The sequence below is a fragment of the Anoplophora glabripennis genome, unplaced genomic scaffold, assembly GCF_000390285.2.
Source record: "Anoplophora glabripennis isolate ALB-LARVAE unplaced genomic scaffold, Agla_2.0 scaffold27, whole genome shotgun sequence".
Lineage (NCBI taxonomy): Eukaryota > Metazoa > Arthropoda > Insecta > Coleoptera > Cerambycidae > Anoplophora > Anoplophora glabripennis.
In genome coordinates, this window is record NW_019416292.1 from 1,860,804 (window position 1) to 1,888,435 (window position 27,632).

General features: G+C 32.9%; 1 protein-coding gene across 1 annotated transcript in view; it reads left to right on the forward strand.

Annotated features, from left to right (window-relative positions):
• LOC108909940 (glutamate-gated chloride channel) overlaps positions 1 to 27,632 on the forward strand; it is a 135,633-nt gene that overhangs the window by 99,348 nt on the left and 8,653 nt on the right. The window contains exons 5-10 of the mRNA XM_023457473.1: positions 11,123 to 11,187; positions 12,762 to 12,982; positions 14,951 to 15,033; positions 15,210 to 15,350; positions 16,368 to 16,520; positions 19,422 to 19,636. Of these exons, the coding sequence (XP_023313241.1) occupies positions 11,123 to 11,187; positions 12,762 to 12,982; positions 14,951 to 15,033; positions 15,210 to 15,350; positions 16,368 to 16,520; positions 19,422 to 19,636 (878 nt within the window). The remainder of the gene's footprint in view (positions 1 to 11,122; positions 11,188 to 12,761; positions 12,983 to 14,950; positions 15,034 to 15,209; positions 15,351 to 16,367; positions 16,521 to 19,421; positions 19,637 to 27,632) is intronic.

A 27,632-nucleotide genomic window follows, 5' to 3' on the forward strand; every position in this document is an offset into this window, starting at 1 on the left:
AGAGCTTATGACCAAGAGTACAGTTTTTGTGTAGAAAACATTGGCGGTTCAAATGGGCGTCTCAAAACCGTACTTGTTCCAGTAGCGTAGAAGTTGGGGAGAAAAACACCCACTTCCCCTTCAAAATCTTCACCAATTATGACTTTGAAAAAAAATTTTTCTCGCACAGAACATAGCTTATTATGAGTAGTAAATGCTTACAAAAGCTGTTTTCTGTACGATAAACGGTTCCGGAGATATTCGCAAAAAACGAAATTTTTTTTACAATTTCAACACCCTGTATCTCGAAAATTGTGCATTTTAGAGGGTAAGTTAATACAAGCTTTTTTTCAAATTTTTGGACGAGCTATCGCATCCTGAAGTCCTGCGCATATATTATGAAACACCCTGTATAGTGACGCTAATTTTTGTTGGAAATAGGTCAAAATATTATGTAAAATGATAATTGCGATATGCGCCCGCTGAAAAAGTTGTGCATAATAATTGCTTGCGCAAGAAAATGTAAAAAAAATTAAAAAGGTGCATTTTTCTCCCTTCTTTCATGTATAACTCAGAGAATATTGAAATTAGGGAAAATAGTCAGAGAAAAAAAATGTTTTGAGGTTCTCTTCAAAATAAAAGGAGTCCTAAATTTTTATGTGCATTATTGTTGCTGCAATACAGTAAGTATAGACCGAAAAAAGATTCGTGAAAAAAAGATGTTTTTTTCATGAATTTATTTCGGACCTTGACTTTAGAGCAACCATTTAAAAAATATGGTTCTGATAACTTCATGATATGGTAGTATTGCAGAAAGCAATTCAATTGTAAATTAAGAAGATGCAGAATTATACTTATTTTTCAATTCTCTCTCACGGTAAAACCAATGATTATTTTGAGTTTCCAATTTTTATACATACCCTTTGGAGTCTCAACTATCAATCCCCATTTAAAAATTTTCGATTTTATCCAATTTAGGAACAATTAGAATTTTTTCAAAATTTCTTCGAAAAAATACTTAGTGCTGAAGCTATCATATTTGCATATTCGTCAAATGTAATTATAGGAGGATCAACAAAGATATTAACAAGAAATTAACTTTACTACACACACATTTGTTACTTTTGACAATTAGCCAATTACCTCATCTTTTGTTTTGCTTAATGGACAACTTGATATTAACAATAAATTAATGAAAAAAAAATAGACTTGTAAATTTTTGATTCGGCTACAAAATCGTTATTATTTAAAATTTTGTGATAAAATTTGGTATTGGACCGTTTTGGGGCTTCGTGAATCCAGTGGCGTAATTATATTTTTACTCAAAAAAACCTAAAATGAAATATTACTCCTAAAAACGGACGTAGTTTTGTGGGATTACGCTCAATTTCCTTCATAAAGCACACTTCATTAAGCTCTACATCTTTAAATCGCACAATAAATAAAGATTTTACAGTCTAGCTTAAAAACAAATGGGCCACACTGTATATGTCATTTTTGGCTACCTTCGAAAAAGTTGACGTTCCAACCAAAACTTTTCGACAGTCCACAAATATAGTGAAAAAATATTATTTCAAGTTAAACAACGTTTACATGAAAATGAGATGAATTTTCTTGTATTTGTCTCAATGTTTTTTAGTTTCAGCTCTCCTTTTAACAGGAAGCTAATAAAATGATGTTTCATTCGGAATTAAAAATCCTTGAGAGAATATTACATATCATTTTCCCAACAAATAGTGACTGTATTATTGAAATTTTACACTTTTAATCATTTTACTGTGTTTTTAAGCACATAAGACCTTTTTACTTAATGGCACCATAATGTGTAGACGGCGTTTTAACCCGATAAAAAGAAACCAGTGAATGGCAGCTGCTGTTGTTCTTCAAAGCATCTTCCATGATAACAGACCATCGAAACTTTTAACGCTTACTTCTTTGCGGCGGGCGGTTGGAACAAGTCTGCGGCGGAAAATTTTTGAGTTATCCATCAGCTTTCCACGCCAAGTACGACGAAGTTCGATCGCCGCAGGGCGCCGGGTCATTAATAAGGTCACGAAAAGTGCACCGAGCCGTCCGCGAAGTTTTCGGACCGGTAGTAATTAAGTAAATGATTAATTACGGGACGCCTTAAAATCGTCGCGCTGTGAGAACCAGGGATGGTGTTCATTAGAGATGTTCTGTGTCGTTTAACAAATTACACGTCATTGTGACGCACGTCTACAACCGTATGTTAGATTGTAATTCCTGGAGTATCGGAGAATAACCTGCAAACTAGGACGGATGGACAAAACATGTGAGATGTGAGATGTTTTGGAACAAAACGTTTCAAATCTGTAGCAAAACTACACGGAAAATTTTCGAGACACAAATCAAATTGTAGAAATCTAGTGTAGAGGTTCATTTATTATACACTGTGTCTCAAAATGGTGGAACAAAATTCATATTTTTCTCCAGTTTAGATTTAAAAAAATCGCCGAAACAGGTCAATTAGTAAACAGAAATTGTGAATATTTTCTATTTTTTTGAGCCATGTTTGACTGACCTATAACATTACCGAAATTTTTTTAAATAGGACGCTCTATATTTTATAATATAAATAGCCCTCCTAAAAACGAATTCAGCTATATAAGGTTGTACCTACTTTTTTGTCATGGTTACCAAAAAAATGTAAAAAAATTGTCTTTTATGTCGTACTGACGACTATTTCAATCATAGTCTCTTCTGAACTTTGAAAAACGTACCTACTTACTTATTATTAACCTTTTTTTTACTTACTTTATAGCTTCTTTTTACTAAAAAAAAACACATCGTTAAACACATAAAAGCATGTGAATTTCTACAAAACCACTGTATGACAAGCTTCATTTTTTACTTTAAGTGAAATAAAATCAACAGGTTCGCGACATTATTTGTGTTTGTCAAATTGAACAATAGGTACTTATATTTTCACATCCAGTATAACAGCAGCCTTATGGCAAGTATCGAATATTTATGCGGAATTTCCGTTAGATACGAATACATTGTACGAATAATAGTTCTTTATCACGTTAAATTTAAATAAAATGTTCGCCATCGTTACATTAATTAAGTTTTTAGTCCTATTTGTTTTAAACTGCTACAAATTCTATCCCCGTAATAAAGCAGAGGCATCTGGCCCCTAAATTTAAAACTATTCTCAAAAAACTGTGACAGAACTGAATGCAAAGCAATGTACTAACACCGCAGCATATGTAAGCCAGCAAATTCATATGAGTTGAAATCGTAAGACGGGTATAGCCGATCGCCCATTGATTTCAGTAATCTGTAGAGACCCTTTACAATTCGTTAGCTGTTTTCACAAACACCGTATTTTCTGCACAAGAGACTTTATCTTGAAATTATATAGATTATTCTATAGCCTTCAATCAGCAAAAAATATCTACCTAAAAGTAGACTTCTTTGATTTTAGTAAATAATATGCTAAAGATAAATATGTAAAACAATAAAAGCTTATGTACTACAAATATAAAATACAGTAGTAGCATAAATTTTGTGGAGTATGATATAAAAAATTTTTCGAAGATTTTGTCAACATTTATACATACTTTTCATATTACATATTACTTTAATAAAGTGGCTCTGAAATTCTATATAATTTATGATACTGACAACTAGCGCATAAACTACCTAAGGTGATTAGAAAAAGATCGCGAAATGGACATAAAACTATGATCAATTCTTCAATTTAATAGTATTTAGTATTTTTCCTACATATTTTCCAAGGAAAATATTCTTATTACGGCCCTGATCAACGCTTCTTTATCCGAGGACACCGAAAACAGTTGAAAGAAATCAAAGTGCCGATCACAGAGTCAAACTGGTGGTTTACATATGCTGTGTCAACACACCACACTTCCGTCACATCACATTATCAAACGACATAGATGAAATAAAACCTGGTCAAATCGCATGAGAGTAGGTAGCACTGACGCCATTGCTGTTGCAGATGCGGACTTCTGCTGTGGCCTGCACTCACCAGAGGATGGGAAGTTAGACTCTCGCAACATCCCCCCAAGCAGCAAACAGCGTGGTCCGTTTTGTCTCTATCTTTGTCTGTATACCCTATGTTAGAGACACACTTTTCTCTTATCCCTCTCTTTACTTTTTTCTTTTCTTACAAGAACTACAGAGATGCTTTCCATTTATAAAATTTGTAAGTTTTCAAAATTAGAAAGATAAAATGTCGTTAATATATAAAATCCTCTGTAGTTCACCTAAAAATCTCTTCTTTCTAGCTGCACAGCATGTTGGTGTCAATAACTACATCCTGGTTGAGAATTTTCCAAAAAAATGGCATTCTCAACCAAGATACAAGGTTCAGGATTCGATAACATGTGCTACATTGTTACTTGCATTTTGTGTTTTTTTGTCTAGATGTTGTATATCCTATTCTAGGTGTGAACTAAAGCTCTGCATTAAAAAATTCATACTCTGTATATAACTGTGTTTTAGATCCCTGTAATTACTTTTCCCACCTGCATTTACACTAGAACATGGCGAACAAACTACATACAGAGATCTGATAGCGTGTTTGCTGCATGCCATGCATTAAGCCACATGATATAAGTGTAAGATAAATCACATTATGTTCACGTAAAAAAATGCGGTACACTCTAATTTAACGGAGCGTACAAATTAGTTTTTTGCAAACAATTCTAATGTTTTGATGAATACTGGAACAAATTGCTTTATTTGAAAAAGCAGCTGTAAATTTTCCTCTAAACGCGATACCCTTTGAGTTGCCCGGACAAAAATAGGCCTTAAAACAAACATATAACTTACACCTGCAGTTGATAGCTAGCAATTATTCAACAATTCATCACGGCGAGAGAACATTTTATTGTAGTTTCACTAAGTATATACTTAAGGACGTTCGATACACCTCTTCCGGGGCGGGCGGTGCGGAGAGTATGCCTATGTTTATACACGGGAGTCTTGTTGCAGTACCAACTTTACATAAATTAATTTCAGCGAACTAAGTATGCTATTTAGAATGAAATTTATACAACACATATTAGCTTGCATATTTTTTTCGTGTTTAATACACGTCAGTTCACTTTTTATTTGAATAAAAGCGTCTATTTATTCATTACGAGCTTGTAAAATTATGGATGAAATCTGGCAACATTGCCATGGCGTGGTGGTAAAAGTTGGGTCAACTGTCATTACTGTCAACTTTGCGCGAATTCCGTAAACATGAATGAACAACCAAGGTACAAAGGAAAAGTAATGACTGAAAAGTATAAAATGAGTGTAAAACAGAATGTGGATTGATGAGAAAAAAATAAAATGTGCAAACCGAGAATCCATATGATAACTATCAAGAAGTTCAATGTATGATAGTGAGACGTCGACTTGTCAAATTGAAGATTATGACATAACAACTAAACTGTTCGTTTTGCAAAGAGATCCTTTCAATTTTTGTTTCAAATTGCTAGTATATTGCTTTAGATCACGAAAAATTTATTTAATATTAATTATTACTACATATATTTTCGACTGGAATAATTTTATAATCTATAATTGAGCTATTCAAATATAACGCATCAGTCGAAGCATTAAATACAGCGTACAGTGTTGCCATATTTCCTTTCATTGGATCAGATGTTTGTTCAAATTTGTCAAAACGTTATCTATTCATTCCATTATCTCAATAATTACATTGTAAGTGCATATTTTTATTGTTTTAAAATGTTTAGTAATATTTAATTCTTTAATTACAATTTTATTTTTCCGATCCTAACCATTTTTAAGAGCAATATTCACATTTGATTAAAGTTTTTTCCCAACTCCCATAAGAGCCTGTGTAAAAGAGCATAATTTTTAAAATCATTTTTCAAAAAAACTACGTTGTCAATCGATCTGATATTTTTGCACAAGTCAGTTTGCATATTTATTAACAGATTTCAGTTGCTTTGAAAACATTCTTACCATTTTTCTTTTGGTATCGAACCTACTTAAATGAGTTTCGATGTACTCGGTAACGTCATTGCTAGAGTTTATGCATTATGTCGTAAGCTGCTACAAAGTATAGCCTTTATTAGCAATTAAATAATGAAATTAAATTCGGAGTTACAATTCGCTACGGTTATTTCACTCAACTATGAAGCTGACAACGGGCGGGCGTGCTTCAGAGAGTTCCCCTACATCCAGATGTTTTTATTGACTTTGTAAACCTGACGAAAGTTAAGGATAAGATTAAAACTTTGTCAGATTGTTGTAATTTCCTTCAATCAACTCAATCTAGTCGTCCTCACGGAATGAAATGTTTAAGTAATTGATATTGCAAAAAAGTTTAATCACAAAAATCAATGGAAAATATTTTTGAAGAACTCTGCCTTGTTGTACTAAACCATATGATGCACAGACAAGAAGTGTAAACCTGTTGAGAACTGCCGGAGTTGAGAGGGAATGACAAGTCTTATTTTCATAATAGGTACCTAATAACCTAAATAAAAGTATTAAAGATTTAAGTGTTATACATGGTGTCCCATAAGCACATGATCAAAAAGGTACTGCGATATTTTTTGACTCAAACGAAGACGATTTGACCTAACTTCCATTAAGAAAAAATGTTTTTTTGTAATATATGGAGAATGTTACGATGGATTTTAATGAAACTTGCTGTGGACTTGTTCCTAAATAAACCTAAAACTCATGTTTTGATGAAGCAACCGCGTCCATCTGCTTTGGGCTAGTAGTAAATTCTTGAGTGTCTTGGTACAAGAATTACCAGAACTTTTTATTTGATCGCTGCAATTAATTCATTTTATTTTTATTGATGCATCTGTCCTTTTTCGAAATTTTCGTGCTCTTGGTAAAATCTTGTAGCATTCATAGTTTTTACGCAAAAAAATGTTTTCTGTTTCGTTGTGATTTAACAATTTTAAATGTATCGCAGTAAATCTGCCCTTTTATAAGAATCATCTTTCTCTAATAATAATTGTCAATTCTTTTACCTAGGATATCAATATTGAAAGTAAGTCAAATGGTCGCAATTTTAAAGTCTGTCGCAATTCGACGGATTGAATATCATTTTACTTCATTAGATTTATTTTTTGTTAACACTCAAAAAATGAAAAGACGTAGTTAGGAAAGACATAATTCTCTTTATTGAAACTGGATGATAGTTACATAGATACGATAGATGATGGTGGAATTATAAGACATGTTCGATATGCCCCCCATTTTATTGGATGCATAGCTGGATCCTTCGACTGAAATTGAATTGAGCCCTCCTCAACATTTTTGGATCATTCCGTATTACGTCCGCCTCGTTTTGAATCCTACGCTTTAATTTTTCCTGAGTTTCCACAAGAGTAGCGTAAACTTTATTCTTCTAGGCTCCCCATAGAAAAAAATCTAACAGCGTTAAGTCGGGGGTGCCTGGGGGGCCATTTGACAGGAACATCTCTCCCTCTTCTTCCGATCCACTCGTGTGGAAAAGTATTATTTAAATGTGCAGTTACATTTGCACTAAACTGCGGAGGAGCACCATAGTGCATGAACCACATCTGAGCACGAAGATCGAGAGGGACATCTTCCATTAGAACCAGAAAAATATTCGTCAGAAAATTGAAATAATTTTCGCCATTCAAGCGGCGCTGCATGACATAAGGACCCAGAAGGATGCCGGCCCAAATATTTATCGGAAATTCCACCTGAAAGTTGTTAATACGCCTCGCATGAGGGATTTCTTCTGCGTAATGGTGAATAAAATTCGGCTGGTGAAATTGTCCACAGCAAGTTTCATTAAAATCCATCGTAACATTCTCCAGATATTACAAAAAAACATTTTTTTTTTTCAAGAACTTTGACAGTGAATAGCAGAGGAGCCAGGCATTTTTTCTTAATGGATGTTAGGTCAAATCGTCTTCTTTTGAGCCACAGAATGTCGCAGTACCTTTTTGATCATGTGCTTATGGGACACCCTGTATAGTGTGTGCATCTTCTTTTTCATAGTTAGCATTATTCCATCGTCACTGGACAAGGGAGATCCTTGCGCGGTAACAATATGTACACGAGTAACTTCAAGGTCGTTTTTTTCTTCGTGCATCAAGAAATACCGCGTATACCACTTTCTTTCTTCATAGCATGCATCAAATACGATCGCCACTGCGATAGCAAGGCCTGCTTGAATAAACATTATATTAGAGTTAATTTATTCCGGAAAAAAATGCTCGCGTTAATTACAGTTAAAGGCGTTGTTATTTCTCAAAACACGAACTGCACAAGCCCATTTATTTTGCATATAATACATAATCCGGCAGTCAGGATCGGTTGGAGTATGCATTTGAAAATGCTGGCAAATTTTTCAGTTCTCGAAATGTTAATGTGACTAGGTATTTGCGTTAATTCGAGTTGTTTTCTTTGATCCACTTGGGAATGAAATTGCGTGGAATGCAATTTTAATTTAACGCGAACCAAGTGGGATTTTACATTCGAAATTATGAGTGTGATCTACTTCAAAGGCCAAATATTGTTTGTCTTTTATTATTTACTGTAAATGGAATCCAAACAGGATAAAACGGTACGTTTTCCCTTAGTAAATGTTACAGAAAAAAATACATGCATAAAATGAACACATGAATAAGGGAAAATTAGAGAAAAAATAAAAGGAAATTAAACAAATTACGTAAATCTAAATAATTACATAAAAGTCTGTTAAATTGTATATAAACATTATCCATATCTGTATTTCCACTTATTGAATATTGTATCATTACAAACAACTAATAAAAATACAGCAGTAAATGATAGTTTATTGACTTAAACCAGTGACTATAACAAGAATTCTTGTTATAGTCACTGCTTAAACAAAAAATAAAAGTGGCATTTTTTAGATAGGCACAGAAAGAATGCAAATTTTATCGTTTATTTGTCTTCACAGATGTAATAAAAATCACATTAAACAAAAATAGTTTTTCTCGATATCAAGCAAGAGTGCCTTTTTTAGTTTTATTTAAGGTTCAAGATTAAATCATCAAAAATATTATTTTTGTGCCTTTATCGTAAAAGGTGTGAAAAAATTGACCAAATAAGCCAAATTGTTTCAATGGGTCAATTTTTAAAGTTTTATATGTTGTCCATCGTATTAAAAAATAATTAAATTAAATAATAATTAAGTATTTTAAAGGAAAAATGTTTATAGGGATTGCATGTTATTTTGACATCACCTGCATAAATCCGATTGCCCACATGTTCTGGGACACCCTGTATATACTCAACCTTGAATAAAAGATGAAAAATGCAATTTTAAGTAAAAAGTGCTCCAAGTGTACAAGCTACTTCAAACATATATGTTTTGGCCACATCTTCATGTGCTAATTTTACCTCATTTTTCTACTTTTTCCTCAGTTAGTTATACGCCAACCAAAACAACAATCGGTGCATTTACTCAGGCCTGCTTCTCGTCATATCCGCCACACGATACACAACCCATATGTCACTAATATGGATTATATATGCTCTAGGGTAAATCGACAATATCGCGGACAAGATCTGGGTCACCACATAATTGCCAAACAACTGTAATACATCGTATATGAGAATTCTATAAATAGCTTTGACAGAAGTGCCCAGTTGAATATAAATATACGTAGAAGAGTGTCTGGATTTGTTTGGAGGCTTTGATCTGTACTAACCTTTGAAGTTACTGAATAACTGATATTAGATTACACATTCTGTGAAAAGCCAAACAGTGGATTGGGGAAAGCTCGCCTTCAATTTGATTTAATTGTGTCTTTTTTAACAAGAAACACAATGTGTGTTATCAGAAGGAACACACCACGTTCAAAGAATAGTTAAACAGATTTTGTAGCGATTGGAAGTTTATTATCCAGAATAGATGTTTTGTCTTTAGGAAAATACAATTTTTGTTGCTTTACATTGTTAACTGCCCTTAAGTAGGAGGAAACACTGGGACAACTTCAAAGAAGAGTGGTTAAAAAGATAAGGAAACTATCAAAATGTCGTTTGCAAATACTGTTTTATATATAAAATCGTAGTTTTCAATAAAAGTGCGTGGAAAAAATCCAAAATTCTCATAGATTGAAGAAAACCAATAGGACTAACAGTAAGTCTTAAGTCAATTTGTAAGTCTATTGGCAATATTTTGATTATAAAATAAAAAATTGAGAAAATTGATTATAAAGTAAACTTCGAATAAAAAAATTATTCATTTCATTTATCTCTCTTTTCCGGTCGGTAGCTTAACGCTTTAAGATATGAGATTTTAAGTCATTGTTGCCTAGACCACGGGTTCGAACCCTCTTATTGGACGACCTAAATCGGTCTGTATTTGCACAGGAGAAATAGACAGTCTCTCCTCGGGTATTACAAAATGAAAGACCATTGGTTTCCACCACTCAATAATCATTAGGGCGTAAGTACGATCTACTGAATAATAGGTTACCGTCCCCTCGTCCGCACAAGCCTTCGACTTCTAAGCTAATCCTTTCAATTAGAATAAGGTGTAAAGATATTATTGTTACTATGTACAAATCATATAATTAAAAAACAAAATTCATAGATTTAAATAAACAGAAAATTGGTAAAAATTAAAAAAAAATAACTTTTTCCTCCTTATTAGATTCACGATTCTGTTAATCCTTATATTTAATTTCATTAGTCTACTTTTCAATGGTGTTTTTATTTTCTCAGTACTTAGAAAAAAAAACAAATTCTGGATCATCATTCCAATTATGTTTTTGCTCTTCAGATGGACAATTATGCAAATCAAGAAAACTACCAAGTCTTTAGGTCTTTCCTTAAGCAATTTTTTTAAATAAATTAATTAATAACTATTATTAAACACACACAATTACTGAGCATATTGTAACTATTTTTCTGTGTTAATAACAATAATTCTTGATTTTTTTCGAAAAATCTTTTCATTCAAAGTTTCGCGTCACAATAAATCTCATCATCGGTCACAGCAATAACACCTTTAGAAATATTTGTATTCTTATAATCGACAAGATAAACACTATGAACATTTTAATATGCGAATTTGCTTTTGCTACCTAAATGCATGATTTTGATAACAAATTTTTATCTACTTACAACACATGACATTTCTCTCACGCTAGTTTAATTGTTTCAGAATCTTTAACTGTCAACGTCAGTGTCTTGCTGCTGAGTCTAGCATCACCGGATGAATCTAGTTTGGTAAGTAGGCATCTAGATTCGTTATTTCGGATTTAAAAACCATACAGGACGATTTCTGTAATTTCCTCATATAAAATATATACAGTGTCCTCATATAAGTTATTAAAACGAATCCATTGAATTCAGATCAGGACTTCTAGGAGAACCAGAATTCTAAGTTATAATAATATCATCTCCAGGATTCAGAATTCAGAATAACTCAAAAATACATCTATAATTCAATAACGGAATAAAAAAAGGCAGTAAAATGTTATGACCTATCGGATGTCCAAATCTGAATACAATGGACTTTAATTAATTATCTTGTGTTAATCGGTTTCTAGCTCAATTACGGGAATAACAAAACAATTGAAACATTTGCCATATTTTTGGGTTTCCTATCAACATTCCTTAGTGACTTTGTTCCATATTTCAGAAAATTTGGGTACTTTTGTTGTGGCCACTTTAAAATTTGTCAAACAATTTAACACCCCACATAGAAAATCAGGAAAATACTAACATTTTTAAGATTTTTGGTACAAGCAGGAGTTCTCTCATCAATTTTCAAATAAAAAAGTTTTTCCGCTTCAGGACACAAACGAGGGACAGACTGTATAAGTACAACTAACTCGATGATTTTTGCAAATAAAAAAAGACAAACATTTTTTTTTAAATCATCATATGTATGCTTTCATTTCGTTTATTTTATTATTCCCCGTGTCGCTGTTGCGTCACCAAACAATCGGAAGACATATGCACCCGTTTCGAAGTTGTTATAAATTTTCTTCCAGCGTACTTACTTTTTACGTAATGTGAATGGACCATTTAGCACACGTCGTCATGTAAATATTGAACAGCAGCCAAGGACCCAGTTTGTCAGAAATATGCCATGCATATTTTCATTTAGAAGCGCCTGGTTATTTATAACTTTGCGAACAAAACGGATTTTAATAGGTCCTCGAATGGAATTCGAACGCTCTACGACCAAAAAACTTCCGTTTTTGTGCAATTTTGTTTGGGGCTGCTTCGAAGTGGTTATTACAAAGACTAATTAAGCGAGGAACTTTTGTAATATTGTTTTTCTGTATTTAATATGGAAAAAATCGTTATAATGTTCCATCTCTTAATTGAAAAAACTCGTAAAGCCAACAAAACGATTACGGTTTAATAAAATTTTACCTAAATATTAGCTTAAAAGGGATGATCACTCGGAAGTTGTAATAACTGAAAAGAAAAACAATTACCTACACAATTCATCAAATTTTTCTCATTTTAAAATATCAATTTTCTCTTTCTCAAAACGTAGGCACTAACGTGTAGTAATTTTTCCATCAGATGTATGCTCGAAACTTATTAAGTTAAAGCGTGACGTCATAGACGGGGACGCTTCATTTCTACCACTTTTTTGTCATAGCAACCCTTGTAAATGTACGTAAACTACCTTTCTAGAGGTCTATTTATAGAAATATTCATAATACTTACAATGGTATTACTTTTCAGTAAATTTTTCCTATTACCTCAATTTTTTTTTTTAAATAAAACTTCATGGGATTTATTTCTGGGTGAAAATTGTTTTTCTTTTTTTTTTATTCCAGAAATACGAAGTGGAGTTCCTGCTGCAGCAGCAATGGTACGACCCGCGGCTGCGGTACTCGAACCAGAGCCAGTACAACTACCTGAACGCGATCCACCACCACAGCGACATCTGGCTGCCTGACACATATTTCATAATGCACGGGGATTTCAAGGACCCGCTCATCCCCGTACATTTCTCCCTTCGTATTTATAGAAACGGGAGCGTAAGTTACCTCATGCGGTGAGTATTGTACACTGAGAGATGGTTTTAGTGAAAAAATCGACTTAAAATCAAATACGAAAACAAAGATGCACTAAAAATATAGCAAAACGATGTCGGTTTATTGTAAGTCGTATTTTGAATAAAAAGGAATTCGCATTCGCATTTACAGTTACTTTGTAATGTCGAAAAATTGTTCTGTAAAATTATATATGACTAATAAAATAATTCTCTGGTTTGAGGCAGATTTATGACTAAATTTACAAAACAGTTATCCAAAAAGATGTCATTTTACCCTAAAGCTACAACTGTATGTATAATTAGAGGTACGTTACAGCCAAAATACAACAGGGATAATAGCGAAATTGAAACATCTATAAACAACAATGTCTTTTCATTACTTGTACGTCATGTTTTAAAAATATGAATTAAAATTCACGTGGTGAAATTACAATAATTCTAATGTAAATTCACAATGATAATCTGGGAAATTATTTTTGACTAATAAAATTTCTGGTTCGAAGTAGGTTGATACCTTTTGCCAGTTTTACAAAATAGTTACCCAAAAAGACGCCATTTTATTGTAAAAGTACAACTGTAGTTAATCGAAATAAATTGCAGTGCTAATACTACAGAAATAATACTGAAAGTAAACCAGTTATAAAGAACAATATATATTTTCGAAACATGAATTAAAATTCGTGTTATACATTTGATACAGCAATGTATGTGGTGAAATTGAAATAATTGTAATAGGTATAAATTCAGAATTACATTGTAATGCCTCGAAAATATTGTCTAATATTACTGACTTGATAATTAATTACTTAATATAATTTCACATGTAAGGTGAAACTTAAAAAACCAAAAACTTAAAATGTGTGTATCTCGAAAACAGTTGAGTTTATCGATTTGTAACTAGTATACCATTTTTATTTAGAATTGAACGTAGTTCAACAGTTTCTAGTTAAAAAATTAAAAATTGTAAAATATAAAGTAAGACAGATTTTTACATTGATAGGACAGTATAACTAGCGCCCTCTAGACGTGACCCCAAAACTGTTTGCATATTCGTATTTGCCTCCTCAAAAAACGTAAAACTACAAATTTTCAAAACAATCGGCCAATACATACTTAAAATATACATAAAAAAGAAAATATATTTTCAACTTTAAAACCCTGTAGAACGAAAATGAGCAACAATTGATTAAGGCATGTTTGGCTCAATCGCTATATTTTGACGTTAGCAATCTGCCAATAAGCTGTGTACCATTATTAATGACTCACCCTGTATATGAGTGTAATATTACATTAAACTTTTAGAAAACCTGAAATTTCCATTTAATATGAACTGAATAAACAAAATGTCTAACAGAAACGTAAAATTAATTAACCACTTAATAATTTTATTATATTTTTTCTAATAACTTCACTATTAACACTCACGTGAAAGTTTTCACAATATTTTCATTAATATCCGTTATAAATATAATTTGAATTTATTCAGCCTTTTCCAGTACAAAATTATTTATTAATATTATAAATTCAAAATTATTCAAACAATATATAAATATTTTGAAGTAAAGAAATACTTCTCTCAGTGTATACAAAAGTCAAATTTTCTATGCTATTTAAATCGTCTTACTTCTTCTAAAGGTCTTTGTATGCAGACCGGAATTGCCGAAGTTTTATCCTTAGAGATGAAAGTCGTATAATGGGCGTGTGCTAAAGCAAACCACTTTTGGCTAAAGTGCAAGAATCGAATAGTTTCCAAGCTGCAGCTTATATGCCTTTCGGCCAAAATCGATAGCGTATGCAGCGCTGCTGTCTCGTTTTAAAGTCTGCTGCGTTGACAAAAACGTATGAAAATGGACGTTCCCTTTTCGTCATACAAATGGAAAATGAACGCAATAACAAATATTTTATTTGAAAATTATTAATGTTTTTGGAATTAATTCATCAGTAATTTTTTTTCGATTTGCTTTGTAGGAGGCACCTTATATTATCCTGCCAAGGAAGTTTAAATATATTTCCTTTCGATGATCCTAAGTGTACGTTTTCGATGGAAAGCAGTAAGTATCAGAGAAAGTAAAACGATATGGTATCAATTTGTTCATAATTCACGAAAAGGCTATCAATAAACTAAATTTTAACTAAAATTTTTCCTACTATAAGCACAAATCCCACTTCTGATAAATACAAATAACACAAATTTTCTTGATTTTGGATCATTTTCTCTATATTTTAGTATCGTACGAGGTATCATCTATAAAGTATGTATGGAAGAATGCTGAAGAAGTGCTTAGAAAATCGCCGAGCTTGACGACGCTGAACGCTTACCTTATAAATAATGCAACCTCCGTTTGCCCGCAGAAGTCGAGTTGGAGGGGTGAGTCGCCTAGTAATTAACGCTGTCAGAGCAGCCTATATCTATAGAAATACATCTAAACATTTACCACGCTATGAATAATCAAGGATCCGTAATTTAAAAATAAATTGCTCAGTATAAATATTACCCAGAAAAATAGTAAATGAGATTTTACCACATATCAAATATCAAGGAAAGAATATGAAATTATAGATAGCTTTATGTCCCCAATAAATCATCATTTGTCCTAATACATAAGGACCGTTTATTTCGTCATTTATCTGAATCGCAGTCCATTACGGTGGAAAAAATGATTCTTCTGACTAACATTTATCGCGTCAACACATTTATATCCTTTGATTTTGATCGCCTCATGACGTAATTAGGGTTGAAACAGAATGAAACTGACACACGCCTTCAGCCCTTTCAACACCAATTACCTCTGGAGGCGCAAACGGTCTTTTGAAAATTATTCTCAATTAGTAGGACTTTTGAATCAAAGGGAATGGTTAAGGGTGCCTGCCCTGCCATCCTGTCAGGCTGCAGAAAAAATACGTAATTGTACACGAAATTACATATTAGTCGCCATATTATGAGATTCTAGATAATTTAGCTGTTGAATCTTTTCAAATGCGAGTGAAATGATTAATGATACTGAGGAGTGTCCCAAGAGAAACGCAAGATTTCATACAAGGGAAAAAAATATTAATTAAAAAGTTGGCAACGTTTTTACATGCTTTTAAAGCAGGGTAGACATTGCCATTAAATATGAAAGAGGATTTTATTCGGAGCGTTCCTTCTTCCATGTAATTTGCGTAAAGTCTCAGCTACACACTCTCCGTACTTGTAATCATTCACAATCGTCACTCGCTCATTCGTCATATAGCGTTCAATGCAAGTTACTTTGGGACACCCTTTACATCATTTATCGTGACTTGCTGCGTTTTAAGTACTTAGGACTCTATTTCTTTGAAATATGAGTTGATAATCATCTAGGACATACCGTTTGGGAGATATCTTTAACTTTTTTCATTTCAGGTAACTACAGCTGTCTTATGGTCGAATTGATATTCACGAGGGACCGCGCCTTCTATTTCACAACAGTTTTTATACCGGGTATCATATTAGTGACGTCATCGTTTATAACGTTCTGGTTAGAATGGAACGCAGTGCCTGCTAGAGTAATGATCGGTAAGTAGCTTCATTTAGTTGTGAGATACTGATTAAATTTNGGGAATGGTTAAGGGTGCCTGCCTTGCCATCCTGTCAGGCTGCAGAAAAAATACGTAATTGTACACGAAATTACATATTAGTCGCCATATTATGAGATTCTAGATAATTTAGCTGTTGAATCTTTTCAAATGCGAGTGAAATTATTAATGATACTGAAGAGTGTCCCAAGAGAAACGCAAGAATTCATACAAGGGAAAGAAATATTAATTAAAAAGTTGGCAACGTTTTTACATGTTTTTAAAGCAGGGTAGACATTGCCATTAAATATGAAAGAGGATTTTATTCGGAGCGTTCCTTCTTCCATGTAATTTACGTAAAGTCTCAGCTACACACTCACACACTTCACAATCTTCACTCACTCATTCGTCATATAGCGTTCAATTCAAGTTACTTTGGGACACCCTTTACATCATTTATCGTGACTTGCTGCGTTTTAAGTACTTAGGACTCTATTTCTTTGAAATATGAGTTGATATTCATCTAGGACATACCGTTTGGGAGATATCTTTAACTTTTTTTTCATTTCAGGTAACTACAGCTGTCTTATGGTCGAATTGATATTCACGAGGGACCGCGCCTTCTATTTCACAACAGTTTTTATACCGGGTATCATATTAGTGACGTCATCGTTTATAACGTTCTGGTTAGAATGGAACGCAGTGCCTGCTAGAGTAATGATCGGTAAGTAGCTTCATTTAGTTGTGAGATACTGATTAAATTTGAAACATAGGAAAACTTATGTAACACTAAACATTTCATAGCAACATACATAGGCTTAGAAGGACATAGAAGAGGAAAATTAATAAAAATTTCAGCTGACTGAAATAAAAAAAAAAACATAAAACACACCACAGAAATGAGAGAATAGCTGGATATTTTTCTTATTTTCATGGTTATTCCTTTGAACAACACTATTTTTTACTTGTACTTCACCAAAAGTATCATACTGGAAGAATGAGCATTCTTTTTGTTAATTCAGTAGCGAATGAGAAAGCAAGTCTACAATAACAGACTCCACAGAGGCCTCAACCTACCTATTCGGCCACAGTTAAGGCCTATTCACTTGAGATTGTTCTCTGGTAATGTTTTAGAATATACCCAACAGTTACCCTGAGCTGTTTTGAGCTTGTAATAGTTTCAAACAGCAACAAACAGGCCTATGCTACATGCGAAAACAACCACTATCTCTGTTGGGGCCTTTTTGATATCTTCTCCCCATTCAACAAATCTGTAGCAGAGGATCTTCCTACCCGCATCCACATAATCTGCACCTCACACAGCTCAGGCAGGTTCTATTCTGGTGCCTGTTGAAATGTCTATGACCTGTGAAATGCTGCGACATTCTTGATGTTGCTTCTACTTAGCATATTTATTTTCCAATTTGCATCAGTTCACGATCCCCTTAATTCGATCATTTTTCCATAGATCGTTCTTTGATCCAATTATCTTATCTTGATAAATGACATTTTAGTAACTCTAATACTGGTTCTGCACCCATAGACATTTGAGCTTTAGCTGACCAACATGCCAGATTTTTCATTGCTCATCATACCAATGTGAGTAGGAAGTCGTTTCAGCTTCACAGAAATATTTCCCTAGATAAAACAGAATGATCGATGGTTGCATAGCTACCCGCTCTGAGCCATCATCAGTCTTGAACCTATCAATGAATCAGACCAGTTCGTTCTAGAATCAAAGCCGAGCATCACAATTGAGCCAAACTTTGAGCACCGAACGAAATGGAAACACATTTACAAATATTCCTTCTATGAACAATATTTAAACTGTATAGAAAAAAAATACAAAAGTTGAAAACAGGTTAAGCTTTAAAATATAGGATGTTTACGAACTTGGAGAACATATTTGAAGAATAAATAAGTATTTAGAGCAAATATAGATACTTTTTAATACCTACTTATTAACCACAATAATACGAGGAAACATTTTTGGAAGCGCTGAGTCAATCGATAGTTCGGCTGGCTCTGTTCACGACACAATTCACTACACACAAAGATGTACTGCGGATCTATATGTTACCACCATATCCATTAATCCATAGATCATTTTAGTATGTTTATTCGCACACATACACATACCAGACATTAACTTGTCTCATTTCGCGAAACTAAGGAGAACTAAAATTAAAATAGTAATTTTTCTGTTTACTAAAAAACCGGAAAAAACAACAGACGGTGTGCTATCGATGGCCACAACAAGGTATTCACCCGTTTTTATTAAGAGAACAATACCAGAGAATCTTAATAAGTTTTGACTATTTATGAAGGGTTTAAATGTACTTATGTCAAATTTTGAGAACTGCTGATTTTCATAGAAAATGTTCCATGTACCCACCATTTGCTTGCACACAAGCTTCAGCGCGACGTATCCAATTCGCTAATACGATGTCGCAGTTGGTCGATGTCACGAATTTGGAATACACAACACTTTTCACATATCCCCACAAAAAGAGTGGCGGGGGCATCTAACTAGGCTGCCGCGGCCTATGAAGCGAACGGGAAAAGTATGTTTAGAAAGTCGCACTCTGTCCCAAAAAAGTGAGCATGTATTTCAGCACTTCCAAAACAGTTTTAAACTCATTTTTAATTAACTTTTTTCTCTATGACCTTAAACTTCCGATACAAGTTTGTGACATCAGTTAACTCAGTTTTTGCTCCTTTTTCACCCCTTTCAATTTTTGACATAAGTTCATTAACACCCTGTATAATTATATTGAAAAAATTATTTCCTTCCCAGTAAGTGGCGGCTAAGATTCCTTCTCCCATAATAAAATACTTCATAAATCCTGAGGTAACTGTACAATTTCCATGTTTTTTAATTCACATCTGTTTTCTGTTGCAGGTGTAACAACAATGCTCAATTTTTTCACAACCTCAAATGGATTCCGTTCCACGCTACCTGTCGTATCGAACCTCACCGCGATGAATGTCTGGGACGGAGTGTGCATGTGTTTCATTTACGCATCATTGTTAGAATTCGTGTGCGTGAACTACGTGGGGCGCAAAAGGCCCCTCCACAACGTCGTATACAGGCCGGGAGAAAATCCTGTCACACAGGTCAGTACGCTGGAATATACTTCATGATTTTCATTTTGCTACTAATTCGGACATTTTTTAATGGATTTATGCTCTTATGTGTGTATCTGCTAGGGGTTCTTCGCTGGGTGGTCGACACTATTGAGGTTAAGTTACTGTCTGCTATTGGAAGTGACCGAATCGTCAGATCAGGATGAAAATTTTTAATAATTTATAGAAAAAAAGTGCTCAGCTAGTACAGATAATGAAATGCAGTTACATAAGTAGTACAGAGTGTTCCAATAGTTTGTGTTCACTAGTTACTATAGCTCCCTGAGACCAAAACAAGTAAATTTAACTAAACTTCATGTGTGGATTAGTTTTATCAGTAATTTTCTGCTTGCTGCTATAAGATTACCAAATCGTCTCGATGGTAGCAGTTGTTTAAATTTTCTGCAAAATACTGCCATCACGTGTCTCCCCCTAGTCTCAGGTTTTTTTTGTTTTTTTTCTTTAATTCCGATATTTTCCAGGTGGGAAGATTTAATTGAAACACCCTGTATTTTATGCATAAGGGAGCACCACTGCACTGCAGTCACAATGTATGAGAACAATTAAGGAGGTATACCGGGTTTACTCAAATCTAGATTTTGAGATATTGTTGAAAGTTGTTCATTTTAACATAGGTTTATATGGCGAAGATGAACGGTGCGACTCTTTTTTGCCCATAACTGAGAAAAAAATGTAGAAATTGTGAAACAAAACTTTTCCATAGATAGTACACAGTATTATCTTATTTTTGATGTAAAACTAATGTAAGTTTTGAACATAGTACAGCTGTATTAATTAGAAACAGAAACCAATAATTGCATTTCTGTCTGACTTGAGGATTAATGTGGCAACGTCGCAATCAGCTGACAGCAAGGAGGGAATACATTTGAAAGACTTGATAAAAACGAAATTGATTTCAAACATATACATTTTTCCTAAATCCCATGTACATTGTTATCAACAATAAATTATCCACAACAGATGATTTTTTGTAATGTTTTTAAAAAACTAGATTAATTAAAAAAGACTAGGAAGCTGTGATATATTTATTGGAATAAAAAATACAGTTGATAAATCCTTTTAATATATTTAATGGTTTATAAAAACATCGTAATCATTACCCAGCAATATTTAGGGTTACATAAAGTTTTCTTTACTTGATTAATATAATTAGTAATACTTGAGATAAAAGCATTTGTACGGAATAACAAAGGAACATAAATATTTCTCAGCAAACTTTATATCTAAAAAATTAGTTATAGTTGCAAAACTTTTGTAACATTACTAAAATAGAGATTAAAAACACGAACAGTGAGTAATAATGTAATTTCTATCACAGAACCTTCAAAATTGCATCCAACATTTTCTTTGACTTGGACGAGAGATGGGCGCGAGTGTCATTTCATTTCTTTAGAACTAAATTAACATAATTCTCGTTGTTTTACCAGTTCACATGATTTACGGATTTTAAATAAAGGATACAAATCTTCGCGAGGATAATACGATATATTTGCTATATATAATAATTATATTGTACATAGTTTACACACAATACATTTTTGAACGCGTACGCATCTTTACCCGAATTTGACGCGCAATATCTCCGATGTCCGAGGTCTGTAGGTTCGCAGTATGTACAACTGCTAGTCAATTATTAGCGCTGTTGCCACATCTACATAATCTTTATGCGTTCATTAAATATAATTTAAAACTGCTTAAATATGATATTTTTATGTTGTTAATTAGTCAATATGTATGCTATGTGCGTATGAGTAGATTTCTTTGCTATATAGATAATGTTTAACGCAAATAATTTCAATAGAATTTAATTTTTTCAAATTGGCAGCGGGTTTTGGTCCCATAAGAAAAGCATAGGACCCCCTCCCCCCTGCGCTCCTCACTTCCCTCGGACCCCGATATACCTCCTTAAATGGTCAGACAAATGGATAAGCTGGAAACACGATGTTCCAGTTCACTAGCCACCACGTTTACCTGACTTAAATCCCTATGATTTTTTATTTTTTTATTGATAGCGAGGGGCAACTTCATCTTAAAAAAAAATAGAATCTAGGTATAACAAAATCCCCCAGAAAATTATTAGCAGGTTGGTTTTGGAAACTGTGGCAGTTCCATGTACCGAATATTAGAACACCCTGTATATTACGTAAAAAAATTGTAAATAAAAATGTATGTACCTACTATAAAGTTAAATTCGCTGGGTTCTTCTAGTGACAGAAAATAAATACTTAACCTCACTTTGTTGACCGCCTTGTACAGTTTTCAGAAAACGCATGACATTTGCCCCTTCTGAAAGATATCCCGCATTTTTATCTTTTCATTTTCTAATTATTCGAACGCAATAACAACCTAACTCTGATGTATGTACATACAAAGTCCTATGTGGAATTAATATTCCTTACTCTAACATTCAATTTCGGAAGCCGACGTAACATTAATGTAAATAATATTCAGTCGATCATATCATGTTAGCTTAAAGAACCACTTTTTGTGTCAGTTGTGTGACGGTGTCTGTTTGATACACTTCTTGCAATTTTTCTATATTCTATTTTCTTCTCTTTGCATGTTATTAGAGATGCATGCTCGATGTATGACTTTAATATACCTCAAAAATATGCAAAATTTTATCCACCACACCGCTTTGGGACCTCGATTCAAATTTTCCGCAAACCCATCAAATTATATAAGTTGATGATATAAGTTAATCAGAATGCGTGTAATTAACAGAAAAATTTACAATGTATGCTAAAATAATAACGCGGTTTTGATTTTTCTTCGGAGATATAAATTTAGAAAATATACCTCTTGAAAAAGTAATTTTACTCTGTTGCGAGGTTATTTTTTTCCACTGTAAGTTGGAGGTTTCTAAAACGAAATAAGTAATTTATAGTCCAGTTACTCAAGGTTTTTACCTCCGAATTCTTTATAAATAAACCGATTGACGTGAAATTTTGACTGAATGTGGGGAATGCTTCAAGGAACAAAACTTATATAGTGCCGAAATGTGCTTTTGCCATGAGGGTGGTTCCCACCCCTTCTTGGGGGTGGAAATTTTTACGCCCAAAATAACCACAGGGATCGATAGAGGAGTCAATTTTAAGTAACAAATGTTATACAGGGTGGTCCGAACTTTATGCAGGAAACTTCGAGGGCAGATAGATCTCTTTAAAATAATATGTGTTTGCCTTATAAACATAGGTTTGGAACGGCACCGTTTTAGAGATACAGGGTGTTGAATTTGTCAAAAAAATTTTATTTTTTGTTTATATCTCCGGAATCTATTAACCAATCTCAATAAAATTTGGTACATATAATGTATGATAGTAAGCCTTATATTCCCTGAAATATGAGCTTTAAAGGTTCAACCAGTGGTGTACAACTGGACAGGGGTCACCCTCTTTTTTACAAAAAAATCTACGCCACTGCATTTTTTACATGTCATTGTAACTGATTTATATTTTAAAGCACAAAACACGTAAAAAAGGTGACTTTAATTTTTTCCCTAAGATTCGCCGTTCTCAAGTTATTCATACCAATACAATCCCCTTGTGGCAGACACTTCTAACGATAATATTACAAGACTATTTGTTTATGTTTAAAAGTAAGTGCAATTTGAAAGCACATCAACAAAATTATTTACACTCCTTTCTACATCACCTGTGAGGTAGTGTGCGATATAAACAAAAAATCAATTTTTTTTAAAACCTCAACACCCTGTATCTCTAAAACGGGGCCGTTCCAGACCTATGTTTATAAGGCAAACACATATTATTTTAAAGAGATCTATCTACCCTCGAAGTTTCCTGCATAAAGTTTGGACCACCCTGTATAAAGTTTTTTGGATAATCCAATACTTTCCGTGTAATTCGTCATTGAAAATGTTGATTTTTTACTGAAAAAGTGCTTGTTTTCGGACAGTTTTTTGCAAATAACTCTGAAACCATTGGATTTACCGAAAAAATTGGAATGAACAAAAAGAAAGGTAATAAAAAAACAAATCTAATGGCATTATTTTGTTTTTCTCTAATTACAATATAAACCGAGTTATGTATTTTTAAACATTATTTATGTTAGCTAAAAACTAAATTGGAACCAGTTAACGTTAAATAACGCCAAAACCATAAATATTAGGAAAAAAACTATGAACTTTTTTTAAAGTACTTTGAAAAACCTTTAAAATGAGCTGTTTTAAAAGTCTTTAGAATCAAAATTAACGGAAATATGATCGAAATAACATGATAGTCTCATTTTTTTAAGAAAAAATCAAGCGACAGAATTAAAATTAAATGCAATCCATTTACAGATTTCTTCATTTATGTTCTAAGAATATGTTCTGGGTCTTTGGCTCACTTACAAAGCATGATTTCGAAAAAAAACTTAATTTTTGAAAATGTTAATTTTTCAAATTTTTGAAAAATATTCGATTTTTACACTGTAACTTAAAAATTAAAGTGTGTACGAAAAAAATACAAAAATTAAAAAATTTAGCTTTATTTTTGCTGAAGATTTTGCTTTTTATTTGTATTCCTCTAAAATTAATATTAATCGAGATATCGCCATTTTAAGTTATCATATGAATGAGAGACCACCCTTTTCGAGCCCTTTAAACCCTTCAAACTTAAAAATGAAGGGCTTACTAAAGATCAACTCAACAGTTCACGTAGCCCTTACAATCCCCTGCAAAATGAGCCTTTGTACGATTAAAAATCTTAAAAAATAAGAAAGTTATCGTCAAAAAAATAAACACGTATATAGGTGATAATTTTAGAAAATTTAGGTCAAATTATAATTTTTAAGCATTTAGATCTTTTTTGTATATATACGTATTTCGACATGTGCAACATGCTCTGGCAACAACTGCCTAAATTCTCGTCCAATCATCGAAGAGGACGAGCATGATTGTGAAGAGAATAGCAGTGACGACTAATAATCATTTACATATAAAAAAAAATTATAATTTTTAAGGGTTGAAAAGTTGCAATCAATTCAAAATTATTTTATAAGAAGGGAATAAATGTTTATTTAATACGAATGCACATTTAAAATGTTTTTACTCTTTCAATAATATTTTTTCATTTTATTTTCGAAAGAAGTGGTATTTTTCAAGGGTTGAAAAGTTGCAATCGATTTCTTGATTAAAAAATCAATTTTAATTTGATAAAAATGCATGATTAAAACGTTTCAAGTTGAAAAAAATTTTTTCTAATATTTTCATCCAAAGGGGTGGTTTTTTAAAGTTTTTCCGGGTTGAAAATTTGAGATGCATTAAGTTTCACGTTGGATAGCACATGAAATTACTCATACTGCACAAATAAAAAAGATTTTATTACATATAATGCTTAAATTTGTATTTTTTCTTTTTTTTCACCCCTTAAGAACAAAAGCACACCTAGCGCATATATAAGTTTTGAATTTTGAGAAAAATTGATGCAGTTATAAAAATTTCGCAGGTATTACTATATATTCAGCTACAATAACTGAGCTATTAGTAGTTACAGCTTACAGAGTTAGAGTAGGTTTTTTCTTCCAATAGATCGTAAAATGATTTTATTATGGTATTTTCATGTTGTTCTTGTTCGCCCAACGACTTCAATCTAATTCATTGAGATTCCGTAGAGTTTTTTTAAACAAAAACAACTTGACAATGCCGACCTACTTAGAGCTATAGTAGAAAATTAAGAGAAGAAACTAGAAAATGTAGTTTAGTAAACTTGTAAACATAGCTGAACAGTCCTGTAAATATCCAAAAATATTTTTAAGGTATATTTAGCTCCAAAATTCACATAGTTCCTTCCTTTTCACTTTGATGTCTTGTACAGATACTTAGTAACACCGTAACTTCATACACGATTCTAACAACTTACGCAGGACAATGTTCTGTATATAACTAAGAAAGCGAAATCGTATTTTTTAACATCGCTGTGTCACATCATGTCACATGACTCTGGGGTGACCCATCCAGTTCGTTACGTTTAAATTAATTTTTACTGTAGTTTCCAGTAGCTATTATAGTCCCTCAACCCCATAAATTACATTTTCGAACAGATTTATTACCTTTATTTAGCATGCTTGTTACCAGCTAAAACTGAAGTTAATACTAGCCCTGTTGTTAGATCAGTTTTCAACCACCTACTGAAGATGTAGGCATGCTTATATCCCTTTTGGTACCTCAAAAATTCAAAATACACTCTTCCAATAGTTAGAAATTTAAGAAAACTGTTCTACGAACAGGACTCTTTTAGCAAACACTGAACTTTCTGTCAAATCCTTTGACTAAAAACAAATGATTTTCTACAGCCACTGAATACATTCTCCTATTTATTTCTCATTTGACTCAAACTGTTAATATATACAGGGTGGTCCGATAATAATGGCGGCGATTTCTCAGTTAATTCGAAGAAATTGGTCAATCCAATGACCAACATAATATACAGGGCTGGAAAATCCACATGGCCCATCTGCCTTTACATAAGAGAGACAAAGTAAAGTAAAGAAATCCGTGCGATAGACAAGGATGGCTATAGTGAAGACGTTTCATAATCTAAATAGTCACCGTCCATTTCGGGTTAGAAGTGGGACTGACTATTCAGATTATGAAAAGTCTTCAATGTAACCATCCTTGTCTATCGCACGAATTTCTATGACTTACTTTATCGCTCTCACGTAACGACCGATGTACCATGGGGACTTTACGAACCTGTATACCAAACGCCGCTTCAATCGACCGTGAAATTGTTGCTCCGGCTGTTTGTTAATTAATATCGTTCGTCTTTTTGCAACTAATTGTTTAATTACTAAACGTTAATTTTAGAAGTTAATATCGTAGATATAGGTTCTAATTGATCCAAAGAAACGTATCGAAAAAGAAAATTTCAAAAAGTTTAAATTAAGTAGGTCTTTATAAGTAACAAAGTGGAGCGTGCAAAATAGCGTTTTAAACAAGGGTCAGGCAAAAGCCGCTCGGGAATTCGCTCTTTTTGAATTAAATAGAGCTTATTTTTATTGTAATTTAAAAAAAAAGAAATCACTTACGCCTCGTCGTAGGTAATTTAATTGCCTACAACATGAAATGACTAATTTTCCGATAGGTCGTATAGATTTTTGTGGGCAGTAAGAAAAGTGAAAAAACACTTAAATTTGCCACTTATTAATCCGGGAGAATTAGACCAAACACATGTCTGTTTCGAAAATCGGGCCTAACTCGAATTTTATGTGCTTAAAATTAAGTAAAAAATACAAAGAACAAATTTGTGTATTTGTAGAGGTCGAGCGTCATATTGTTTATAACAAAAGAAAAAAAATTATTGCTCTTTTTTCAGTTTTTCGTTTATATTTCCGAAAATAAGCCTCTAATGAACATGAGGTATACTTATCGATTTTGTTTCTTTTTCTATTTTCTACAAGGATAGGCTTTTGCGAAAGCTTACAATTTTTTTTTACATTGCAAAATTAGCAGTGAAAAAAAAATGTGCCAAATTATTTCAGAATTAAATAAAAAGAATAAATTTGACTGAAATTGGATGAAAGTAAAGGAAAAGATAACTCTTGGGGTGCTCAACAAATACCCACAGTCCGGACCCTCAGTTTCAAAATGGCAGACTATTGCAAAATTATAAAGTTGAAATCGCGAGAGCGTATATCTTCTGCCCAAGTCAAGATATCGAAATTTGGCAAAAAAGGATCGAAAGGTAATTACATTATCTCGCGTCTGTATAAATTTCGGATTTTTAAGTTACAAAAGAAAAAAGTTATTAACAAAAATACAAAAAAAACAGTAACTAGGGTTCTTTTCTCGGCGATTTTTTAATATGCAGATTTTAAACCAATTGCATCAAATAGTCCATAAAAAAACATGAATTAAGAAAAAAAGCGTATCGATCCGACCAATAGGAGCCGAGATAAAATGTCTACTAATATTTTTTTCATGTTCAAACTCTAATTTGACTGGACTATTTTTTTCTCAATAAAT